The sequence below is a fragment of the Helianthus annuus genome, chromosome 5, assembly GCF_002127325.2.
Source record: "Helianthus annuus cultivar XRQ/B chromosome 5, HanXRQr2.0-SUNRISE, whole genome shotgun sequence".
NCBI lineage: Eukaryota > Viridiplantae > Streptophyta > Magnoliopsida > Asterales > Asteraceae > Helianthus > Helianthus annuus.
The window spans coordinates 7,716,321-7,735,397 of NC_035437.2; the positions used below are offsets into that span (position 1 = coordinate 7,716,321).

Genomic DNA, 19,077 nt, shown 5'->3' on the forward strand with positions numbered 1-19,077 from the left:
TTTATAAACCACCAGCAGTTTATACGTTATAAGATCCAAATTACCCATATTTATCAACAAGAATATGAGAAAATGCATATCAAACTCTCAGAAAGCCAATACCAGAAACTATAAATGATGAGCATTCTCATTTTTCAAAATAAGATGTATAATCATAACAACGTACTGACGAGGTATCTAGAACATCAAACCTTGATCTGACACGAACAAAGAACAAATATTATCGGACTAGATGAGCAATCATACCTTGATCTGATAAAAATGTCTGAAAAAGGGATCATCTGGACCGAAGCATCTAGGATATCTAACCATGATCGGACAATAACAAAGAACGAATCGGATCAAACTAGATGAAGAATCTTGCTTTCATCAAACAAAATGAGAGAGAAAGGAGAAAGGGGCGAAATATCTAGAAGACGTGCAAGTGTGTTAGGGTTAGGTTTTAGAAGTGCTTATATATTATCCATTTGTTAATTTGGGTGGTCCGTATACTATCCGAACATTTCTTGACCATTTTGTATAAGATGTTTTGTTTAATAAATTAAAAGCAAACATACTTTAAATATCGATATTTTAATATTAAGCACTTAGCTTTTATTGAAAAAAAAAATCTTTAATTCTTCTTATAATGAGGAACGATTATTTATATACATGAAAGACTAATATACTTTAGTGACTCTCATTACAAGATAGATAGATTGCAAATATGTGGCTTTTGATTTTGGTTGTTATTGGACTATAATAAATTAATATTAGTTTTAGAATGTTTGTGTTTAGAATGAAAAAAAAGAAGAAGAAAACTTATGTCATTATCTATCACATGGATAAATATGCGTCCACCAAACAAGTAGCGTTCATCCAAAAATGGGACAGGGAATAGAAAAAAAAATGGATGTAAATTAATGTTTCTTATGTATTATGATTTTATTTTTGTGTTTATAGGTTCATACAAGTTGAAAAGAGGTCATCTTTGAGTTTAAAGAGGACGATCCAAAAGCCGAAAAAAATAGGCAGTAAACCATGTTTGATTGTTTTAACACTTTTCCTTAGTGTTGCCTACCGTTTACGTTTGCATTAAAATGACACCATTTCATGTTTTATCACTCTATCATTTTTATTTTATATTGTTTTGTGGTTGTACACTGTTCACGTTCATTTTCCTTTTATAAATTAAAAATTGGGCTTTTGTTTATAATGTTGTTTAGACTTGTGTCCACTTAATGTGAGTGTTTGGGATTGCTTACTTTAAGATCCTTTTAAGTTTTTGACTTCTTAAAAGTTAACAGGTCATTTTTTGTAGTGTTTGGATAATGTGTTGAGAATGAGTTTTGTGGTTTGAAAAGAAGAAAAGGAAAAGTTAGATGGTTGTAATTTTTTTCAAATAGGAGATGGAAAAGAAGAAAAGGAGAAGCAAACCGAAACACCATCAATATACATTATCTTTGTTGCGTTGTTAGCGTAACCCGTCCACCGGACGGGTATTAAACTAGTTATGGGTGGTAAGTGAAGAGCTACGGTCCAGACTCCAGAACCCGACGAGAAGAGATCAAATAGAGTAATCTACTTCGCCAAAAGTCAACCCAAATTAACCCGAATTGATTCATGCACAATTCACTTAAGCTGACGTGACAACAAAGGTACAATCATGACAAAAGGAATGTTAATTCCTGACCAATAGAATTCAAGATGTCACTATCAAAACAGTTATGCTCACCTCGAGAGACCACATCACATGACAGTCACATCAAACATTGGAAAGAGAAGTAAGCTCCGGATTTCCTTCTTCATTCAGTAAGAGCAAAAAGGGGGTTGTTTTGATTGTAGCTCCTTGGTGAAAAATAAGCAAATATGAAGGAAACTTAAGGCCAATGAGGTGGTGGTGGAGTGGTAAGGGAGAGTCTTGGTGTTCTAAGGAACCCAAGTTCGATTCCTGCCCTCCTCATTATTTTCTGCGGCACCTGGTGATGATGGGAGACTAGGCGAATAGGTGGAGATCGCTAGTTCGATCCTTGAACTGAGCGGGTTTTACCTCACCGCACTGTCGTGCCTTCGGGCGAGTGTTCACGGGCTTCGGCCCTAGGTGAGGGTTTTCCCCGGTTCGGAGGCGAGTGTATTCCGATGTGGTGAATTTCGCCAGTAGCCCATTTGAAGGATTCGTTTCACGTTCAAAAAAAATGAAGGAAACTTAAGATAATGCAACAATATTAGTTTCTTTCTAAAGCAATTTTGATTGACAAACTTTTTGTCTATGATTAAACTTTCAAGTTTATATTTCTGATTTTCATAAATAAAAAATAATATAATACATCACTAGAAAAACAAAAAAAATAAAAAATTCAAATTCTAACCTCACTAAATAAACTGTTTGAATTAGCATCACCAGTAATCTCCACATGAACAAACACCATTAACAATATGATGGAACCGGTTTTTATCCCTCATAAACACTTCTCTTTCACATACTTGAGACACAACCTTAGCAAAACTATGACAGTCAACACACACCCTAAGGTTTTTCATAATCCGAATCGGCTTTCCTACAGGACTATAAATCAACCCGAAAGCCAATGCCAACTTTTCACTATGTCCCAACAAAATCTTCTCCTTTTGTTCATCGTCCACATCGAATAAAACGCCGCTCAAATTCGGCGAATACCCATATTCCTTAAGCTTTACTAACACTTCTTTCATTTTATCATAAACCTCATCCATTTTTGGATGTAACCGATCGCCTGCGTGAAACGTATGAAGCGTTTGATCGATTTCGATCCAACTTTTTCCTGGATCCTTAGCGACAGCTTTCTGTTCCATCAAACTTCGTATACTTCTAACATCATCCCATCGTCCTCTAGACGCGTATAAATTCGAAAGAATCACATAATTTCCAGGATTTTCCGGTTCTATTTGTAAAAGCGTATGACCCGCAATTTCCCCGATTTCGACATTCGAGTGCACCAAACAAGCCCCTAATAACGAACCCCAAATAGCAGCGTTTGGCTCAAGAGGCATCTGTTTGATAAACTCAAACGCTTTTTCCACCTGACCAGCACGACCTAGCAAGTCAACTACGCATCCGTAATGTTCAACGTCGGGCACAACACCGTCTTTTCCACTCATCATCTCATCAAAAACTTCTAACCCTTTATTTTCCATCTTACCGTGACTGCAACCTGATAATATAGCCAAGAAAGTTACGTTATTGGGTTTAACTTGGTTTTCGTTTCTCATTAGTTCAAAGAGGCTAGCCACCTCTCTAGCCATTCCGTGTTTACTGTATCCCACAAGCATCGCGTTCCATGAAATAACGGTTCTCTCAGACATTTTATCGAACACCCTCCTTGCATAGCTTAGTTGGCCGCATTTTGTGTACATATCGATAAGAGAATTCTGAAGAACCACGTAAAACGGAAGTCCAGACCGAAGCGTATGACTGTGAATTTGCTTTCCCATTTCATACGCTGCGAGTCCAGAAACGGCAGTCAAAACACTAGCATAGGTAACATAGTTAGAAGCGATTCCTTCCCTTAATAACCTACGGAACAACTCCAAGGCCTCTTCATCAAGACCCAACTGGGCATAGCCCGAGATAATGGCGGTCCAAGAAACAACATCCCTTTCTGGAAGGTTTTCAAAAACAAAACGCGCTTCGTGGATTCCACCAGCTTTAGCATACATGTCAAGGAGAGAGCACCCGACGTATAAATGAGAGTCGAAATTGTTTTTGATTATGTGATTGTGGACTTGCCTCCCATGATAAAGCCCGGAAACTCCAGTGCAACAAGTGAGTGCAGTTGCAAATGTGTACTCGTTTGGCTCAGTACCTGAAGATCCATATGGTTTAGTAAATCATGATCATCATTCTCATTAAATCCCACCAATAGCAAATCTAAGGTAGGTTCTAAGGCCGGAGGGTGTGGGGGCGCCACCCTTGCCAACTCAACATCAATGGCGCCTGGGTGGTGGCGCCACCCCACACCATGCGATTCAAGGAGGGGCGCTATAGGTAGCTCGCCAACATGGTAACGAGGAAGAACCATGTGTTCAGGTGGGGCCCACTTGATTTCATCCAATCAAATCTTTTTTTTTATTTTGTTTAATATGAGGCTTTATCCCACACCCTGCAAGTTAAGGGAGGGCGTGATAAAGCCCCCTAGCTGACGTGGATCCTACATGGCGCTGACGTGTCCTGATAAAGCCTCTAGGGGCTCCATCCCACACTCCATAGCTTAAGGAGGGTAAGATGTAGACAGCCTTACCTCTACCCCGTAGGAATAGAGAGGCTGCTTCCAGTGAGACCCCCGACTCGCTAGTAGTTTTGCATCAAGCCTTGGACATAAGACACATAACACTCAACAATTGGAACAAAGGCCGATTAGTGCATGTACCCTTTTGTCTTTCGGCTATCAACGCCACCACATGATGCATGATTAACCATCCACCGCTTTTTAACGTTATTTTCATGAAATTAGTAAAATAACGTTAAAATTAGTGCAATTTCACTTTTGCCTTTCGTATATTAATAACAGACTATAGGTGACATTGTATTGTTATGAAAACTTTTATATTTTATCTATAGATACATACAAAAAGATTGATACCTGATCTTAACATCTTCACAAGAAGATCCAAAGCTTCAGAAGCATACCCACTCTTGGAATAAGCAGACATCAAAGCAGTCCAAGAAACTACATTTCTCTCAGGCATTTCATCAAACACCTGGCGAGCATCCCACAAACACTCACATTTACCATACAAAACAAGCAACCTTGTTACAAGATACACTGGCGGGTTATATTGAGTCTTGATCATGTGTGCATGAACCCTTTGACCTCCTCTAACAGACTTCTGTTTTACACATTCGTTTAAGAGAGTGTCATACGCTTGAAAATTCATTTGAAGACCCAATTTGGCCATATCTGTCAGTGCATAGTTAAGGTGACCGTTGGAGCACAAATTTTGTAGATTTGTTGGTAGCTCTTGTGTCAAAGCAGAAGCAGCAAATTGGCGGGCAAAAAGGTTGATTTTTGTGCGCATCTTGCATAAGATATAGATCAGTGAGCATAAAGATTAAAGATGTGCAAGTTTTTGAAGTCGCAATATTGTAAAAATCACTGGCCGCTAGATACCGACTAACGATTAATAGAGATTAATCGGATTGCAATTTTTATATGTAATTTTTAGTTACATATATACACACGGATTTTTTACATGTAGTTTTTCAAACTAAACATGTTTTAACCCCTTATTAACACATTTTTTAAAGTACTACAATTGGTGGAAATTTTATAAGGTTTGGTCGAAATTTGGCCGGAATCTTGCCAATATTTGGATAGAATAGGACTGTCATTGACCGCCTAACGATTAATCGGTAAACCTCCAATTATCGATTAATGAGAGACTAATCAGAAGCTAGTCGGGATTTTTGCAAACATGGTCATAGGCCACTCTAGTGGCTTATCAATGGGACGGGTCTTACAATCCGAATAACATCATAATCACCATTATCTAAAACTAGATCTGGCAATAAAAACTCATTTAGGTATTTTGGGTTATTTTAGGTCATTTTAAAAATGAGGATGAGTAGGGAAATAATTAAGAATGGGTTAGGATAGATTGTAAGATATCTAATTAAAATAATTCGTGGGTCAGGATGGATTGGGTAAATGAGTAACTCTAAAAAAATATCAGAGTCAGATTCTTCATCCTATTTGAGTGTTCGTAGAATTCACAAAAAAAAAAAATTTAAAATAAAAAAACTAAAAAAATTAAAAAATTAAAAAAAAATCTAAAAAATTAAAAATCACAAAAAAAATCAGAAAAATAAAAAGACAAAAAAATAAAAGAAATTTAAAAAATTAAAAATGTTGAAAAAAATAAAAAATAAGTAAAAAAAAATTTAAAAATCCAAACAAAAAAGTAAAAAAAAAAAAAGGTAAAAATCCGAATAAAATAAAAAAAATCAGAAAAATAAAAAATTTTAAAAAATTGTAAAAAACAAAAAATTTAAAAATAAAAAAAATAAAGAAAAAATTTAAAAAATCATTAATCTTAAAAAATCCCAAAAAATCAAAAAAAATCAGAAAAATAAAAAAATGTTAAAAAATTTTAAAAATTTAAAAAATCAGAAACATAAAAAAATTTTGAAAAATCAAAATATCCAAAAATTTTTTTTTTTGTTTTTATTTTTTGATTTTTTTTAAATTTTTTAATTTTTCTGAATTTTTTGGTATTTTTAGATTTTTTATAATTTGTTTGATTTTTTGGATTTTTTTATAATTTTTTTACTAATAAGTTATACAGGTTAAACTTTTACTTCGAACGGGGTCAAGAACTTTGTAATTTGCATGGATGTTGAGTGAAAAAGAATTAAACAAAATTTATACAACTAGTGTCGAGGGAAAAAGAATTAAACACAACAACATATTCAATTGTTTTTAAAAGAATTAACGAACGTAAGTTTAAATAAAATTAATGTTCATAACGACATACACTTTTAGTGTGTGTAGATATAACTAAGTAACAAAACTAAACTTATAAAATATCAAGTTCTTTATATTTTGTCTTTTAACCGTCAACTCTGTATCTATAAACATCCTCTAAAAACACTTATTTTTTTTACAATGTTACATCCTTTTTAAACACCCACCTTTTATATAAAAAAAAATTAATTATATTGTTTGTGTCACCCTCATGTTTGAAACAGGTTTGGAAATTTTGAACGATGCCACATAACTCGTATAGCGGATGCTCTAAGACATGCAAGTATTGCTAGTATCATAGCATGCCATGTCAAAGTTATAATTGATGATTTTCTCTTTTTTATAAACTATGTTGTATTTATTTATAAAAAGTTGAATATTACAGAAAATATAACTAGAAGTTTATTCAATATCGAGTTATAACATAGTTTTTATTCATAATTAACCCATTAAAATCATCATTATTTTTTTAACGGTCTAACGAAATAAAAGCCCGATTACTCAGGTAACCCAATGGCAAAAGGCAACCTCAAACGCCCTAACCACAAATAGCGCTAGGTAGCCGAAGCTCACCATCACCAGATTCGAGGAAACCCCGCCGCCCAAAGGCCTACTGCGATAAAACTCAGTTGGGATCAGATTTGAACTTGAGATCTCTAACCTCAAACCCAAATCTTCACTTCCCTCCAGTGCCAATTGAGCTATAGCTCCTCGGCATTAATATCATTACATTATAAATAAGAGTGTGCCTATTGGCACACTAAAGTGCCTATTGGCACACCAAACCCTAGCAAAAGTTAGGGTTTATCTACGCTGCGTAGGGCTGTAAACGAACCGAACGGACACGAACGAGGCCTTGTTCGTGTTCGTTCGTTAAGGAAATAAATGTGTTCACGAACGGTTCATGAACACTTGCCGAACGAGATTTTATGTTCATGTTCGTTCATTAAAGAAATGAGCGTGTTCACGAACGGTTCACGAACACAAATAAATTTGGCGAACGTGATGAAGGATAAAGGTGGATGGCCCAGAGAGTAGCACTAGAACTTGAATCCCTTATTGTGGAACGGAGGTAAATCATATTCGTCGATGTAAATAATGAGAAAAGAAAGGGAAACGGTGCATAAACGAGGTGAAAGAGGGTTTCCTAGTTTAATTGTTAGGGTAATGATATAAATAAAAGTTTAATAGAATAAAAAGTATAGATAAAATATATGAAAGTATAAAAATCTTTAAATAAAACACGAACATACGAACATAAACGAACGCAAATGAATGAATGTTCACGAACACCTTACCGAACGTTCACGAACATAATTGAACGAACGATACATTTGTTCATGTTCGTTCATTTAATTAATCGAACGAAATTTATTGTTCATGTTCGTTCGTTTATTAAACGAACGAACATAAACGAACTTCCCGCCGAACGGTTCACGAACGGTTCGCTGAACGTTCGGTTCGTTTACAGCCCTAACGCTGCGTATTGGTCAATACGCAGCCTATAAGGTTAACCCTAGACGCTGCGTATTGACCAATACGCAGCGTAGATAAACCATAGATCTCAGTGCCTGATTACCAATCATTGCACAGAAAACAAGGTCCCTATACGCTGCGTATTGGTCAATACGCAGCGTATATAAAACTGAGGCACATTTGGGGTCATTTTGGTAGGTTTAAAGTGTCAAATTTTTGCCAGGTTTCTATACGCTGCGTATTGACCAATACGCAGCGTATATAAACTTGGTAAAATTTGACACTTCATACCTGGAAACATTTTGTGTCAATTCCTGAAACATAAGGGACCATTATTGTAAATCCTGGAAACATCAGGGACCATTTATCTAAATTATCAAACATCAGGGACCATTTTTGTAATTTCATGAAACTTCAGGGACCATTTTTATAAAAAATGAAACACCAGGGACCAAAGTGTAAATATATATAAAATCAGTATAAAAGGGGGTCTTCTTTAAAGAACCGGCCCTTACCATGATTCGAACTCGTGACCTATCGTCTAGAACCGTAACGCCTTAACCAGTTTATCCTCCGTTCCGGAGCTGTTAGAACATGGAACTTAATTCTTATATGTAGTAACTGCTAATACGCTGCGTATTGCCCTATACGCAGCGTATACTGACACTTCGTATACGCTGCGTATTGATCAATACGCAGCGTATAAAGCCTTCTGAACTTTAAATTCACACAGAACCTGTTATATTCCAGAGACACTCGTTAGGCCTGTACGCAGTTACTACATATAAGACGGACTTAGTTTCGACGCTCGTTAGGCCCGTACGCGCCTTACGGACGACGTCGACTAAATAATAAAAAAAATATTAATTAGTCGACGCTCGTTAGGCACGTACGCGCCTTACGGACGACGTCGACTAAATAATATTTTTTTTATTATTTAGTCGACGTCCTCCGTAAGGCGCGTACGGGCCTAACGGGCAACGACGGACTTAGTTTCGACGCTCGTTAGGCCCGTACGCGCCTTACGGACGACGTCGACTAAATAATATTTTTTTATTATTTAGTCGACGTCGTCCGTAAGGCGCGTACGGGCCTAACGAGCGTCGAAACTAAGCCCGTCGTTAAACGGACGTACGCGCCTTACGGATGACGTCGACTAAATAATAAAAAAAATATTATTTAGTCGACGTCGTCCGTAAGGCGCGTACGGGCCTAACGAGCGCCGAAACTAAGTCCGTCGTTAGGCGCGTACGGACTTAGTTTCGGCGCTCGTTAGGCCCGTACGCGCCTTACGGACGACGTCGACTAAATAATAAAAAAAATATTATTTAGTCGACGTCGTCCGTAAGGCGCGTACGGGCCTAACGGGCAACGACGGACTTAGTTTCGACGCTCGTTAGGCCCGTACGCGCCTTACGGACGACGTCGACTAAATTAGTCGACGTCGTCCGTAAGGCGCGTACGGGCCTAACGAGCGTCGAAACTAAGTCCGTCGTTGCCCGTTAGGCCCGTACGCGCCTTACGGATGACGTCGACTAAATAATAAAAAAAATATTTGACACTTCAAACCTGGAAACATTTGTGTCAATTTCTGAAACATAAGGGACCATTTTATTAAATCCTGGAAACACCAGGGACCATTTTTGTAAATTTATCAAACCTCAGGGACCAATTTTGTAAACACATCAAACCTCAGGGACCATTTTTGTAAATTTATCATCCGTAAGGCGCGTACGGGCCTAACGGGCAACGACGGACTTAGTTTCGACGCTCGTTAGGCCCGTACGCGCCTTACGGACGACGTCGACTAAATAATATTTTTTTTATTATTTAGTCGACGTCGTCCGTAAGGCGCGTACGGGCCTAACGAGCGTCGAAACTAAGTCCGTCGTTGCCCGTTAGGCCCGTACGCGCCTTACGGACGACGTCGACTAAATAATAAAAAAAATATTTGACACTTCAAACCTGGAAACATTTGTGTCAATTTCTGAAACACAAGGGACCATTTTATTAAATCCTGGAAACACCAGGGACCATTTTTGTAAATTTATCAAACATCAGGGACCAATTTTGTAAACACATCAAACCTCAGGGACCATTTTTGTAAATTTATCATCCGTAAGGCGCGTACGGGCCTAACGGGCAACGACGGACTTAGTTTCGACGCTCGTTAGGCCCGTACGCGCCTTACGGACGACGTCGACTAAATAATATTTTTTTTATTATTTAGTCGACGTCGTCCGTAAGGCGCGTACGGGCCTAACGAGCGTCGAAACTAAGTCCGTCGTTGCCCGTTAGGCCCGTACGCGCCTTACGGATGACGTCGACTAAATAATAAAAAAAATATTTGACACTTCAAACCTGGAAACATTTGTGTCAATTTCTGAAACACAAAGGACCATTTTATTAAATCCTGGAAACACCAGGGACCATTTTTGTAAATTTATCAAACCTCAGGGACCAATTTTGTAAACACATCAAACCTCAGGGACCATTTTTGTAAATTTATCATCCGTAAGGCGCGTACGGGCCTAACGGGCAACGACGGACTTAGTTTCGACGCTCGTTAGGCCCGTACGCGCCTTACGGACGACGTCGACTAAATAATATTTTTTTTATTATTTAGTCGACGTCGTCCGTAAGGCGCGTACGGGCCTAACGAGCGTCGAAACTAAGCCCGTCGTTAAAATTTTAACGACGGACTTAGTTTCGACGCTCGTTAGGCCCGTACGCGCCTTACGGACGACGTCGACTAAATAATATTTTTTTATTATTTAGTCGACGTCGTCCGTAAGGCACGTACGGGCCTAACGAGCGTCGAAACTAAGCCCGTCGTTAAACGGACTTAGTTTCGACGCTCGTTAGGCCCGTACGCGCCTTACGGACGACGTCGACTAAATAATAAAAAAAATATTATTTAGTCGACGTGCCGTACGCGCCTTACGGATGACGTCGACTAAATAATAAAAAAAATATTATTTAGTCGACGTCGTCCGTAAGGCGCGTACGTGCCTAACGAGCGTCGACTAAATAATATTTTTTTTATTATTTAGTCGACGTCGTCCGTAAGGCGCGTACGGGCCTAACGAGCGTCGAAACTAAGCCCGTCGTTAAAATTTTAACGACGGACTTAGTTTCGACGCTCGTTAGGCCCGTACGCGCCTTACGGACGACGTCGACTAAATAATATTTTTTTATTATTTAGTCGACGTCGTCCGTATGGCGCGTACGGGCCTAACGAGCGTCGAAACTAAGCCCGTCGTTAAACGGACTTAGTTTCGACGCTCGTTAGGCCCGTACGCGCCTTACGGACGACGTCGACTAAATAATAAAAAAAATATTATTTAGTCGACGTGCCGTACGCGCCTTACGGATGACGTCGACTAAATAATAAAAAAAATATTATTTAGTCGACGTCGTCCGTAAGGCGCGTACGGGCCTAACGAGCGTCGACTAAATAATATTTTTTTTATTATTTAGTCGACGTCGTCCGTAAGGCGCGTACGGGCCTAACGAGCGTCGAAACTAAGTCCGTAACGACGGACTTAGTTTCGACGCTCGTTAGGCCCGTACGCGCCTTACGGACGACGTCGACTAAATAATATTTTTTTTATTATTTAGTCGACGTCGTCCGTAAGGCGCGTACGGGCCTAACGAGCGTCGAAACTAAGTCCGTAACGACAAAACACTTTAAATAACCTGCCAGAATTTTTTATAACCTGCCTATCGTATCCACAATATTACATTTCAAAATATGTGAAACTGTTTACACCGAAGTTTGATATATACATTACAAAATACATAACAAAGTTTGTACATACATAACAAAATGATATAATACTACTGCTGCTGCTCCTGATGCTGCTGCTGCTGCTCCTGCTGCTGCTGCTGCTGCTGATCCCAGTCCGCATCCGCAATGAAGGATAGTGGAGGTAACCCGTCATGCTGTCGCTGCTGCTGCAGCGCCGCAGCCACACACTCTAACAAATAATTGTTTCTTTCAACGTTTCGAAGCAGCCGCTCATGTGACGGGTCAGCACCGGGCCAAACATGGCGTGGGAACTGGGGCGCCCCGGGTGGTCCACGCGGCTGTGGTGGCTGCGGAATAACGGCGGCCGGCACATGCGGCTGCGGCGGCTCCGGATCGTGCGGGGGATAAATCAGAGGGAAGTCTTCTGGCAGTTCCGTAAGCTGGTATTGCGTGCCGTCCAGTTTCTTTAACCGCTTCCCGCATGGAAAGTCTTTGGTAATTTGCATCCCGTTTACTGTGTTCATCCCCATCCGCTTTGGCTGTGTCGCCGGGCCTACACGGCCGCGGTCGTTCTCCGGATGATAGCCCAACGAATGGGCTATCTTGGTCACGTAGGCGCCGCCGAATAGCATTCCGCGCTCCTGTCGATGATGCGCGGAGGCGAAATACTGCGCCAACCCGTAGGCGAGAGCGCACGGCCTCTTGTATAAGAGGCAATATAAAAAGAACAAGTCACCACTCGTACACCACTCCCGGCTTTTGTTTCGAGCAGTGATCGAAGTGGAAATCATCTTGTGCAAATACCTGCATAAATGGAAACCAGTCAGTAAATAATAATCAGACGACATCGATTAAATGAGGATAAAAAAAAACAATATATTTTTGACTCGTTAAGGATTTTGACGCACGTAACGGACCTATACGCCTTACGAGGGTCAAAACTAAGATCGTCGTTAAATTATATTTTTTTTATTATTTAGTCGAAGTCGAACCGTAAGGCGCGTATGTCCCTAACGAGCGTCGAAACTAAGTTCGTCGTTAAAATATAAAACGACGAACTTAGTTTCGACGTTCGTTAGGGACCTACGCGCCTTACGGTTCGACTTCGACTAAATAATAAAAAAATATATATTTTAATGACGAACTTAGTTTCGACGCTCGTTAGGACCGTACGCGCCTTACGAGCGTCGAAACTAAGATCGTCGCGTAGGTCCCTAACGGGCGTTTAAACGGCTGCAAACGCAGCCGCAAACGGCTGCGTTTTTGCTGCCGTCTGCGGCGGCATTTGCAGCCGTAACCGGGCGTTTAAACGGCTGCAAACGCAGCCCCAAACGGCTGCGAAATCGCTGCCGTTTGCGGCTGCGTTTGCAGCCGTTTAAACGCCGGTTTACGGCTGCAAACGCAGCCCCAAACGGCTGACGGTTTCGTTCAAACGCCGGTTACGGTTCGACTTCGACTAAAAAATTAAAAAAAAAAAATATGTTTAAAAAAAATTTCTGTTTAAAAAGAAATTTGGTTTAAATGGTCCTTGGAGTTTCAAAAATTGACACAAATGGTCCATTTTTTTATATATTTACACTTGGGTCCCTGAAGTTTCAATTTTTTACAAAAATGGTCCCTGATGTTTCAAAAATTGACACAAGTGGTCCCTAACGAGCGTCGAAACTAAGTTCGTCGTCGACGAACTTAGTTTCGACGCTCGTTAGAGACCTACGCGCCTTACGGTTCGACTTCGACTAAATAATAAAAAAATATATATTTTAACGACGAACTTAGTTTCGACGCTCGAACGGACCTACGCGCTTTACGAGCGTCAAAACTAAGATCGTCGTTAAATTATACTTTTTTTATTATTTAGTCGAAGTCGATCCGTAAGGCGCGTAGGTCCCTAACGAGCGTCGAAACTAAGTTTGTCGTTAAAATATAAAACGACGAACTTAGTTTCGACGTTCGTTAGGGACCTACGCGCCTTACGGTTCGACTTCGACTAAATAATAAAAAAAATATATATTTTAATGACGAACTTAGTTTCGACGCTCGTTAGGACCGTACGCGCCTTACGAGCGTCGAAACTAAGATCGTCGCGTAGGTCCCTAACGGCGTTTAAACGGCTGCAAACGCAGCCGCAAACGGCAGCGATTTCGCTGCCGTTTGCGGCTGCGTTTGCAGTCGTAAACGGGCGTTTAAACGGCTGCAAACGCAGCCGCAAACGGCTGCGTTTTCGCTGCCGTCTGCGGCGGCATTTGCAGCCGTAACCGGGCGTTTAAACGGCTGCAAACGCAGCCCCAAACGGCTGCGAAATCGCTGCCCTTTGGGGCTGTGTTTGCAGCCGTTTAAACGCCGGTTTACGGCTGCAAACCCAGCCCCAAACGGCTGCCGGTTTAGACATCGTTCAGTTTTTTACAAAAACGGCTGACGGTTTGATATATTTACACTTTGTTCCCTAAAGTTTCTATTTTTTACAAAAATGGTCCCTGATGTTTCAAAAATTGACAAAAATCAACTAAATAATTAAAAAAAGAAATTTTCTTTTAAAAAAATCTGTTTAAAAAAAACTGTTTAATAACTAACGTACCTGAAGAGCGGATCCTCAATCAGCGTACTCCTCCCCTTGGATTGGTGGTGGTCCCAATGACGGATGTCCGCGATCAGATCCCAAAATCCTAATAGCGTGGGTTTATCAATCATTACGAGCCCCTGTTTACACGAATGTTTATTAAACGTTAAATTAATATTAAATCTTAAATGTTATATATTAAAAATAATAATAATAACAATACAAAATTTGTGTTAAACGTACCTTCGTATAAAGATCCGTAGCAATCTCAGCCTCCGTATACAAACCGCTATGCACCGCAAACTGTGCAAGTGACATTTCGCGCGCCTGGCCAGCCATGCGAAAAGAAACCTCGGGCGGGGGAGGGGGCTGCGCGGGGTCCACAACCTCATTTGGCCGACGAGGATGAAACTCGAACGACGATAGAAACTCGACTAGTATCTCCCTGTAGGTCGGCGTAAACGATAGCTCAAACAGACGATCCCACGGTGAATCAACGGGAACAAACCCCCGCACCCAATCTTCAACCTCAAGCTTCCGGAGGGTTTTCCACGAAACCGCAAAATGTTCACCAATATGCATCTTCCGAAGCTTCTCGCAACGGAGAGCAGCCTCGGACTCGTCCGGAAACTCCAAATAGGGGTGATTCTCTAGAGGATCCGGCGGTGGACGCGCCCGCCGTTTCCGCTGCGGCTGCTCCGGAATATCTCCTTCGAAATCCATTTCCTCCATTTTTCTGTTTTTAAAAAAAAAAACAATTTAAGTTTAAGTTTAAAAAAATATATATTTTCTGTTTAAAAATATATATTTTCTGTTTACACAGCAAAACCATGGCACAAGTGAAAGCATAAAGACATTTTAAATGTTATTAGACTAGTTATGTACTTAGTTGTAACTATTATAATCAGAACGGGTCCGGGTCGGATCGGGTCCGGGTCAGAACCTGGAAATATTTTGCTGTGTAAACAAAATTGGTCCCTGAGGTTTGATAAATTTACAAAAATGGTCCCTGGTGTTTCCAGGATTTAATAAAATGGTCCCTTATGTTTCAGAAATTGACACAAATGTTTCCAGGTTTGAAGTGTCAAATATTTTTTTTATTATTTAGTCGACGTCATCCGTAAGGCGCGTACGGGCCTAACGGGCAACGACGGACTTAGTTTCGACGCTCGTTAGGCCCGTACGCGCCTTACGGACGACGTCGACTAAATAATAATAAGTCCGTCGTTGCCCGTTAGGCCCGTACGCGCCTTACGGATGACGTCGACTAAATAATATTTTTTTTATTATTTAGTCGACGTCGTCCGTAAGGCGCGTACGGGCCTAAGTTTCCGCAACACATCCATCTTCCTCAGTAGCTCTTTTTCCAGCAAATCAAGTGCTTCATGGGAAACCTTTCCACGTAGGTTGTCCAACATTCGGTGTCTGTGGTGGTTCATCGTTTTTTCGATGCTCTCAGTGAAACTTTTTTGTATTTCATCGTACTGAGTTTCAACTATATCAATGATGCATCTTGCTATTCGCTCCAATGAACTCCCGCGCGTAATGTATCTTTTTAAATTTGCGTGCTGGCTCTCAACTCTGTTGGTGGTGCGCTGACCAAAGTTGCGACACTTATCGGTCCACGCATAAACGAACATTTCTTTATAGTCTTTGAGCCAGTTTTCGTAGACGTAATCATAGACACCTGTAAAAATAAAATAATGAAATGTAAAAGCGTGTGTGAAATATAATAGATTGGGTGAGTCGTTTGTTGAAGGAACACTTACTTTCTCGGTTGGCAACCACGAGTCGGTTATACATTTTCTCCAAGTTGTACTTGTACATGGGCTCTGATGAAGATTCGCACAATGTCCGCCAGTACGACATAAATTTCCCCCAATCTTCTTTATCGAACCCTGACTTGCACTTTCTAGCTATATTTTATTGGATGTGAAAGTGGCATAGAAGCCTTTTTGCGTTCGGGAATACTTTAGAACACGCGTTTATTAGGGCAAGCTCCCTATCCGTGACTATCACACGCGGCATCATACATTCATGCAATATTGACTTGATCCGCTCAAGCACCCACACGTAGTTACCCCTTCGTTCTTTACAAATAACGGCATGTGCGATACAAAAAGACTTCCCAGTCGACGTCATACCCACAACCTGGACAAATGGCATGTTGTAGAGGTTTGTTTTGTAGGTCGCGTCGATCAACATCACGTGCGGGAATGCACGCCACATAGTGATTGAATAAGGATGAACAAAGAAAATCTATGTTACGACATCTGTTTTGGGATCTTGTCGGGTGTCGTAAATGAATCGGCGGTCATGCAGCAGGCTTTCCAGTGCCTGAATAGGATTCTTTCCGTCCATTATTGTCGCTCTAATTTTTTGTACCGCATTTTGCACGTCTTTCTGAACGTGCAGGCTGTCGGGGAACTGCTTTCTTAGGGTTTGAAATATGATACGTGGCTCCATGTTTTGAGCAGTTAGCTGCTCCACTAGCTTGTATTCGGCTTTAGTAAATCTTCGCACAAAAGCGTGGCCCAACAGACTCGTCGTAGGTTCGTGGTTATGGTTCGCACAGTCCACTTTTAACTCCCACGTGTCGTTCGTCACGTCCCGGATGGCGAGTAATGAAAATGGGCAGCCGATTTTTTTGCTACCAGCTTTCCTAACTGTTGCTTTACTACGGTGTTCACCACTACGGTCGCACACAAGCCATACCATCCCAGTAGTACCGCCAATATTTTTTGATCGGCGGGTAACAATTACGTAACCATTATCCTTTCCCGTTTCTTGTACCCAATTCTTCAAATCAGTTAGAGACATGAAACGCTAAAAAAAGTTACGTTAATAATAATATAATCGAAACTTCAGGGACCATTTGTGTCAAAAAGACATTAATAATAATAATAATAACAATAATAATAATAATAATAATAATAATAATAATAATAATAATAATAATATAATCGAAACTCATACTTCAGGTACTAATATGGTTATTATTGAAACTATTTTAACAGAATGATTTAACAAGGTTAACTTTCATATAAAGATTTCATCTTTAAACACTAACTCAGTTAGCATACTTAACTGAACAGTATAGGGACCATTTGTGTCAATTTTTGAAACTTCAGGGACTATTTTTGTCAATTTTCAAAACTTCATGGACCATTTTTGTCAATTTTCGAAAGTTCAGGGACCATTTTTGTCAATTTTCAAAATTTCAGGGACCATTTTTGCAATTTTTGAAAGTGCAGGGACCATTTTTGTCAATTTTCGAAAGTTCAGGGACCATTTTTGTCAATTTTCGAAACTTCAGGGACCATTTTTGTCAATTTTCAAAACTTTAGGGACTGTTTTGTCAATTTTTTGAAACTTCAGGGACTATTTTCGTAAAATTTGAAACTTCAGGGACTTTTTATTGTTTTTGGCACTTAACTGGACTAACTGAGTTCTCTAACTCAGTTAGTGGTCCCTTGTATTAAATGCTAACCTAGTTAGGATATAACTATGATTTAACTAACTAAGTTAGGTTTAAACTAACCATTTTGTTAATTAGACTAACTAGATTATTATTATAAAAAGAATACAATTTTTAATAATAATAATAATAATAATTATAATTATAATATTTTTAACAACAATAATAATAATAATAATAATAATAATAATAATAATAATAATAATAATAATAATAATTACAATTATAATTATAATTAAAGTATTTTAACAATAATAACAATAACAATAATTATTATAATTATATTACTTTTAACAATAATAATAATAATAATAATAATAATAATAATAATTATAATTATAATAATAATAACAATAATTATTTTAATGTGATACCTCATTTACTTGAAATGGATTGCCCGGGGTAGATGGTTCATAAAGTGATGTGTTACGGGACTCATAACCATATCCACCATGTTCTTCGTATCCACCGTATCCAACTTCATCCCTAGATCTATCGTATACACTGTAACCACCTTCACCCCCGTATCCACTGTAACCACCGTCACCCCCATATCTATCGTATCCACCGTAGCCCCCATATCCACTGTAACCACCTTCACCCCCGTATCCACCATCACCACCGTATCCACTGTAACTTCCGTATCCACCTTCATCCCCGTATACCCCATAACCCGGATACGATTGCTGCGACGGGTAATATGGTTCATCAACAGGTGCATTCTCAACACCGTATCCACTTTGTTGCACGTACGGAGATTCATACCCGTATCCGTAATCTGGACACACTTGATGCGCCGGGTAATTTGGTTCATCAACAGGTGGAGTGGGAGTCTTGTTCAAGTCTGGCAACTGTGTTTCTTGATTAACAGGGACTCCAGACACAACCTCCTCCTCCTCATTGGCAGCATTTGATCCCCATGTGTCGTTAGAATAACGATTACCGAAATAATTATCCTTCCAAAATGATGACATTTTAACAAGGTTGAACCAAAAACTAACAATTTACTGAAGAAGAAGAAGATGAAAAGGAAAGCAAAGTATATGTCGGGTGATGGGTAACAGATATGAATGGAGGGATAAATAGACTTTCATCTGGCATGTAAATACGCAGCGTATTGATCCCTACTCACCGTATTACTTTATTCACGTGCCCTGGACAACATCGTATCAGGTCAAATCAGTCTATCAATACGGTGCGTATTGATCAATACGCACCCTATGTAAGACTGATTTGACATGGTACTAGGTTTGACTGTCTGGTCGTGCACCTACCACTTATATACGCTGCGTATTGACCAATACGCAGCGTATGCAAACCCTAATTGTGCAGATAG

The 19,077-nt window shown here is 39.6% G+C and overlaps 3 protein-coding genes across 4 annotated transcripts; all 3 read right to left on the minus strand.

The window, feature by feature from the left end:
- Positions 1-2,329: 2,329 nt before the first annotated feature.
- On the minus strand, positions 2,330-5,103 carry LOC110939869 (putative pentatricopeptide repeat-containing protein At3g13770, mitochondrial). Of its 2 annotated transcripts, none has more exons than XM_035990634.1 (2): positions 4,599-5,103; positions 2,330-3,458 (listed from the first exon to the last, which is right to left on the minus strand). In XM_035990634.1, the coding sequence occupies exons 1-2, from the start codon at positions 5,032-5,034 to the stop codon at positions 2,377-2,379; spliced, it is 1,518 nt and encodes a 505-aa protein (XP_035846527.1). In that variant the 5' UTR covers positions 5,035-5,103; the 3' UTR covers positions 2,330-2,376. The 2 variants fall into 2 exon arrangements, with proteins under 2 accessions (XP_035846527.1, XP_022037142.1); XM_022181450.2 differs by having other exon boundaries at positions 2,330-3,821.
- A 6,692-nt stretch (positions 5,104-11,795) lies between these two features.
- Positions 11,796-16,429, minus strand: LOC110942606. Its single transcript, XM_022184381.2, has 6 exons — positions 16,297-16,429; positions 16,033-16,179; positions 15,587-15,950; positions 14,507-14,999; positions 14,282-14,403; positions 11,796-12,510 (listed from the first exon to the last, which is right to left on the minus strand). Exons 1-6 carry the CDS (start codon positions 16,427-16,429, stop codon positions 11,796-11,798), a joined length of 1,974 nt encoding a protein of 657 aa, XP_022040073.2.
- Positions 16,378-19,049, minus strand: LOC118492506. The gene is made up of 2 exons (XM_035990635.1): positions 18,116-19,049; positions 16,378-17,089 (listed from the first exon to the last, which is right to left on the minus strand). The coding sequence occupies exons 1-2, from the start codon at positions 18,713-18,715 to the stop codon at positions 16,523-16,525; spliced, it is 1,167 nt and encodes a 388-aa protein (XP_035846528.1). The 5' UTR covers positions 18,716-19,049; the 3' UTR covers positions 16,378-16,522.
- Between the last annotated feature and the right edge of the window lie 28 nt (positions 19,050-19,077).

Coding starts and splice junctions, on each gene's coding strand:
- LOC110939869 (XM_022181450.2), bottom strand. CDS start 5,034: ATGCGCACAAAAATCAACCTTTTTGCCCGCCAATTTGCTGCTTCTGCT. Junction 3,822..4,598: donor TGTGAAGATGTTAAGATCAG/GTATCAATCTTT, acceptor ATGGATCTTCAG/GTACTGAGCCAAACGAGTAC.
- LOC110942606 (XM_022184381.2), bottom strand. CDS start 16,429: ATGCCATTTGTCCAGGTTGTGGGTATGACGTCGACTGGGAAGTCTTTT. Junction 16,180..16,296: donor CAAGTCAATATTGCATGAAT/GTATGATGCCGC, acceptor AATAAAATATAG/CTAGAAAGTGCAAGTCAGGG. Junction 15,000..15,586: donor GATGTGTTGCGGAAACTTAG/GCCCGTACGCGC, acceptor TTTTAAAAACAG/AAAAATGGAGGAAATGGATT.
- LOC118492506 (XM_035990635.1), bottom strand. CDS start 18,715: ATGTCATCATTTTGGAAGGATAATTATTTCGGTAATCGTTATTCTAAC. Junction 17,090..18,115: donor ATCCATTTCAAGTAAATGAG/GTATCACATTAA, acceptor AACTTTTTTTAG/CGTTTCATGTCTCTAACTGA.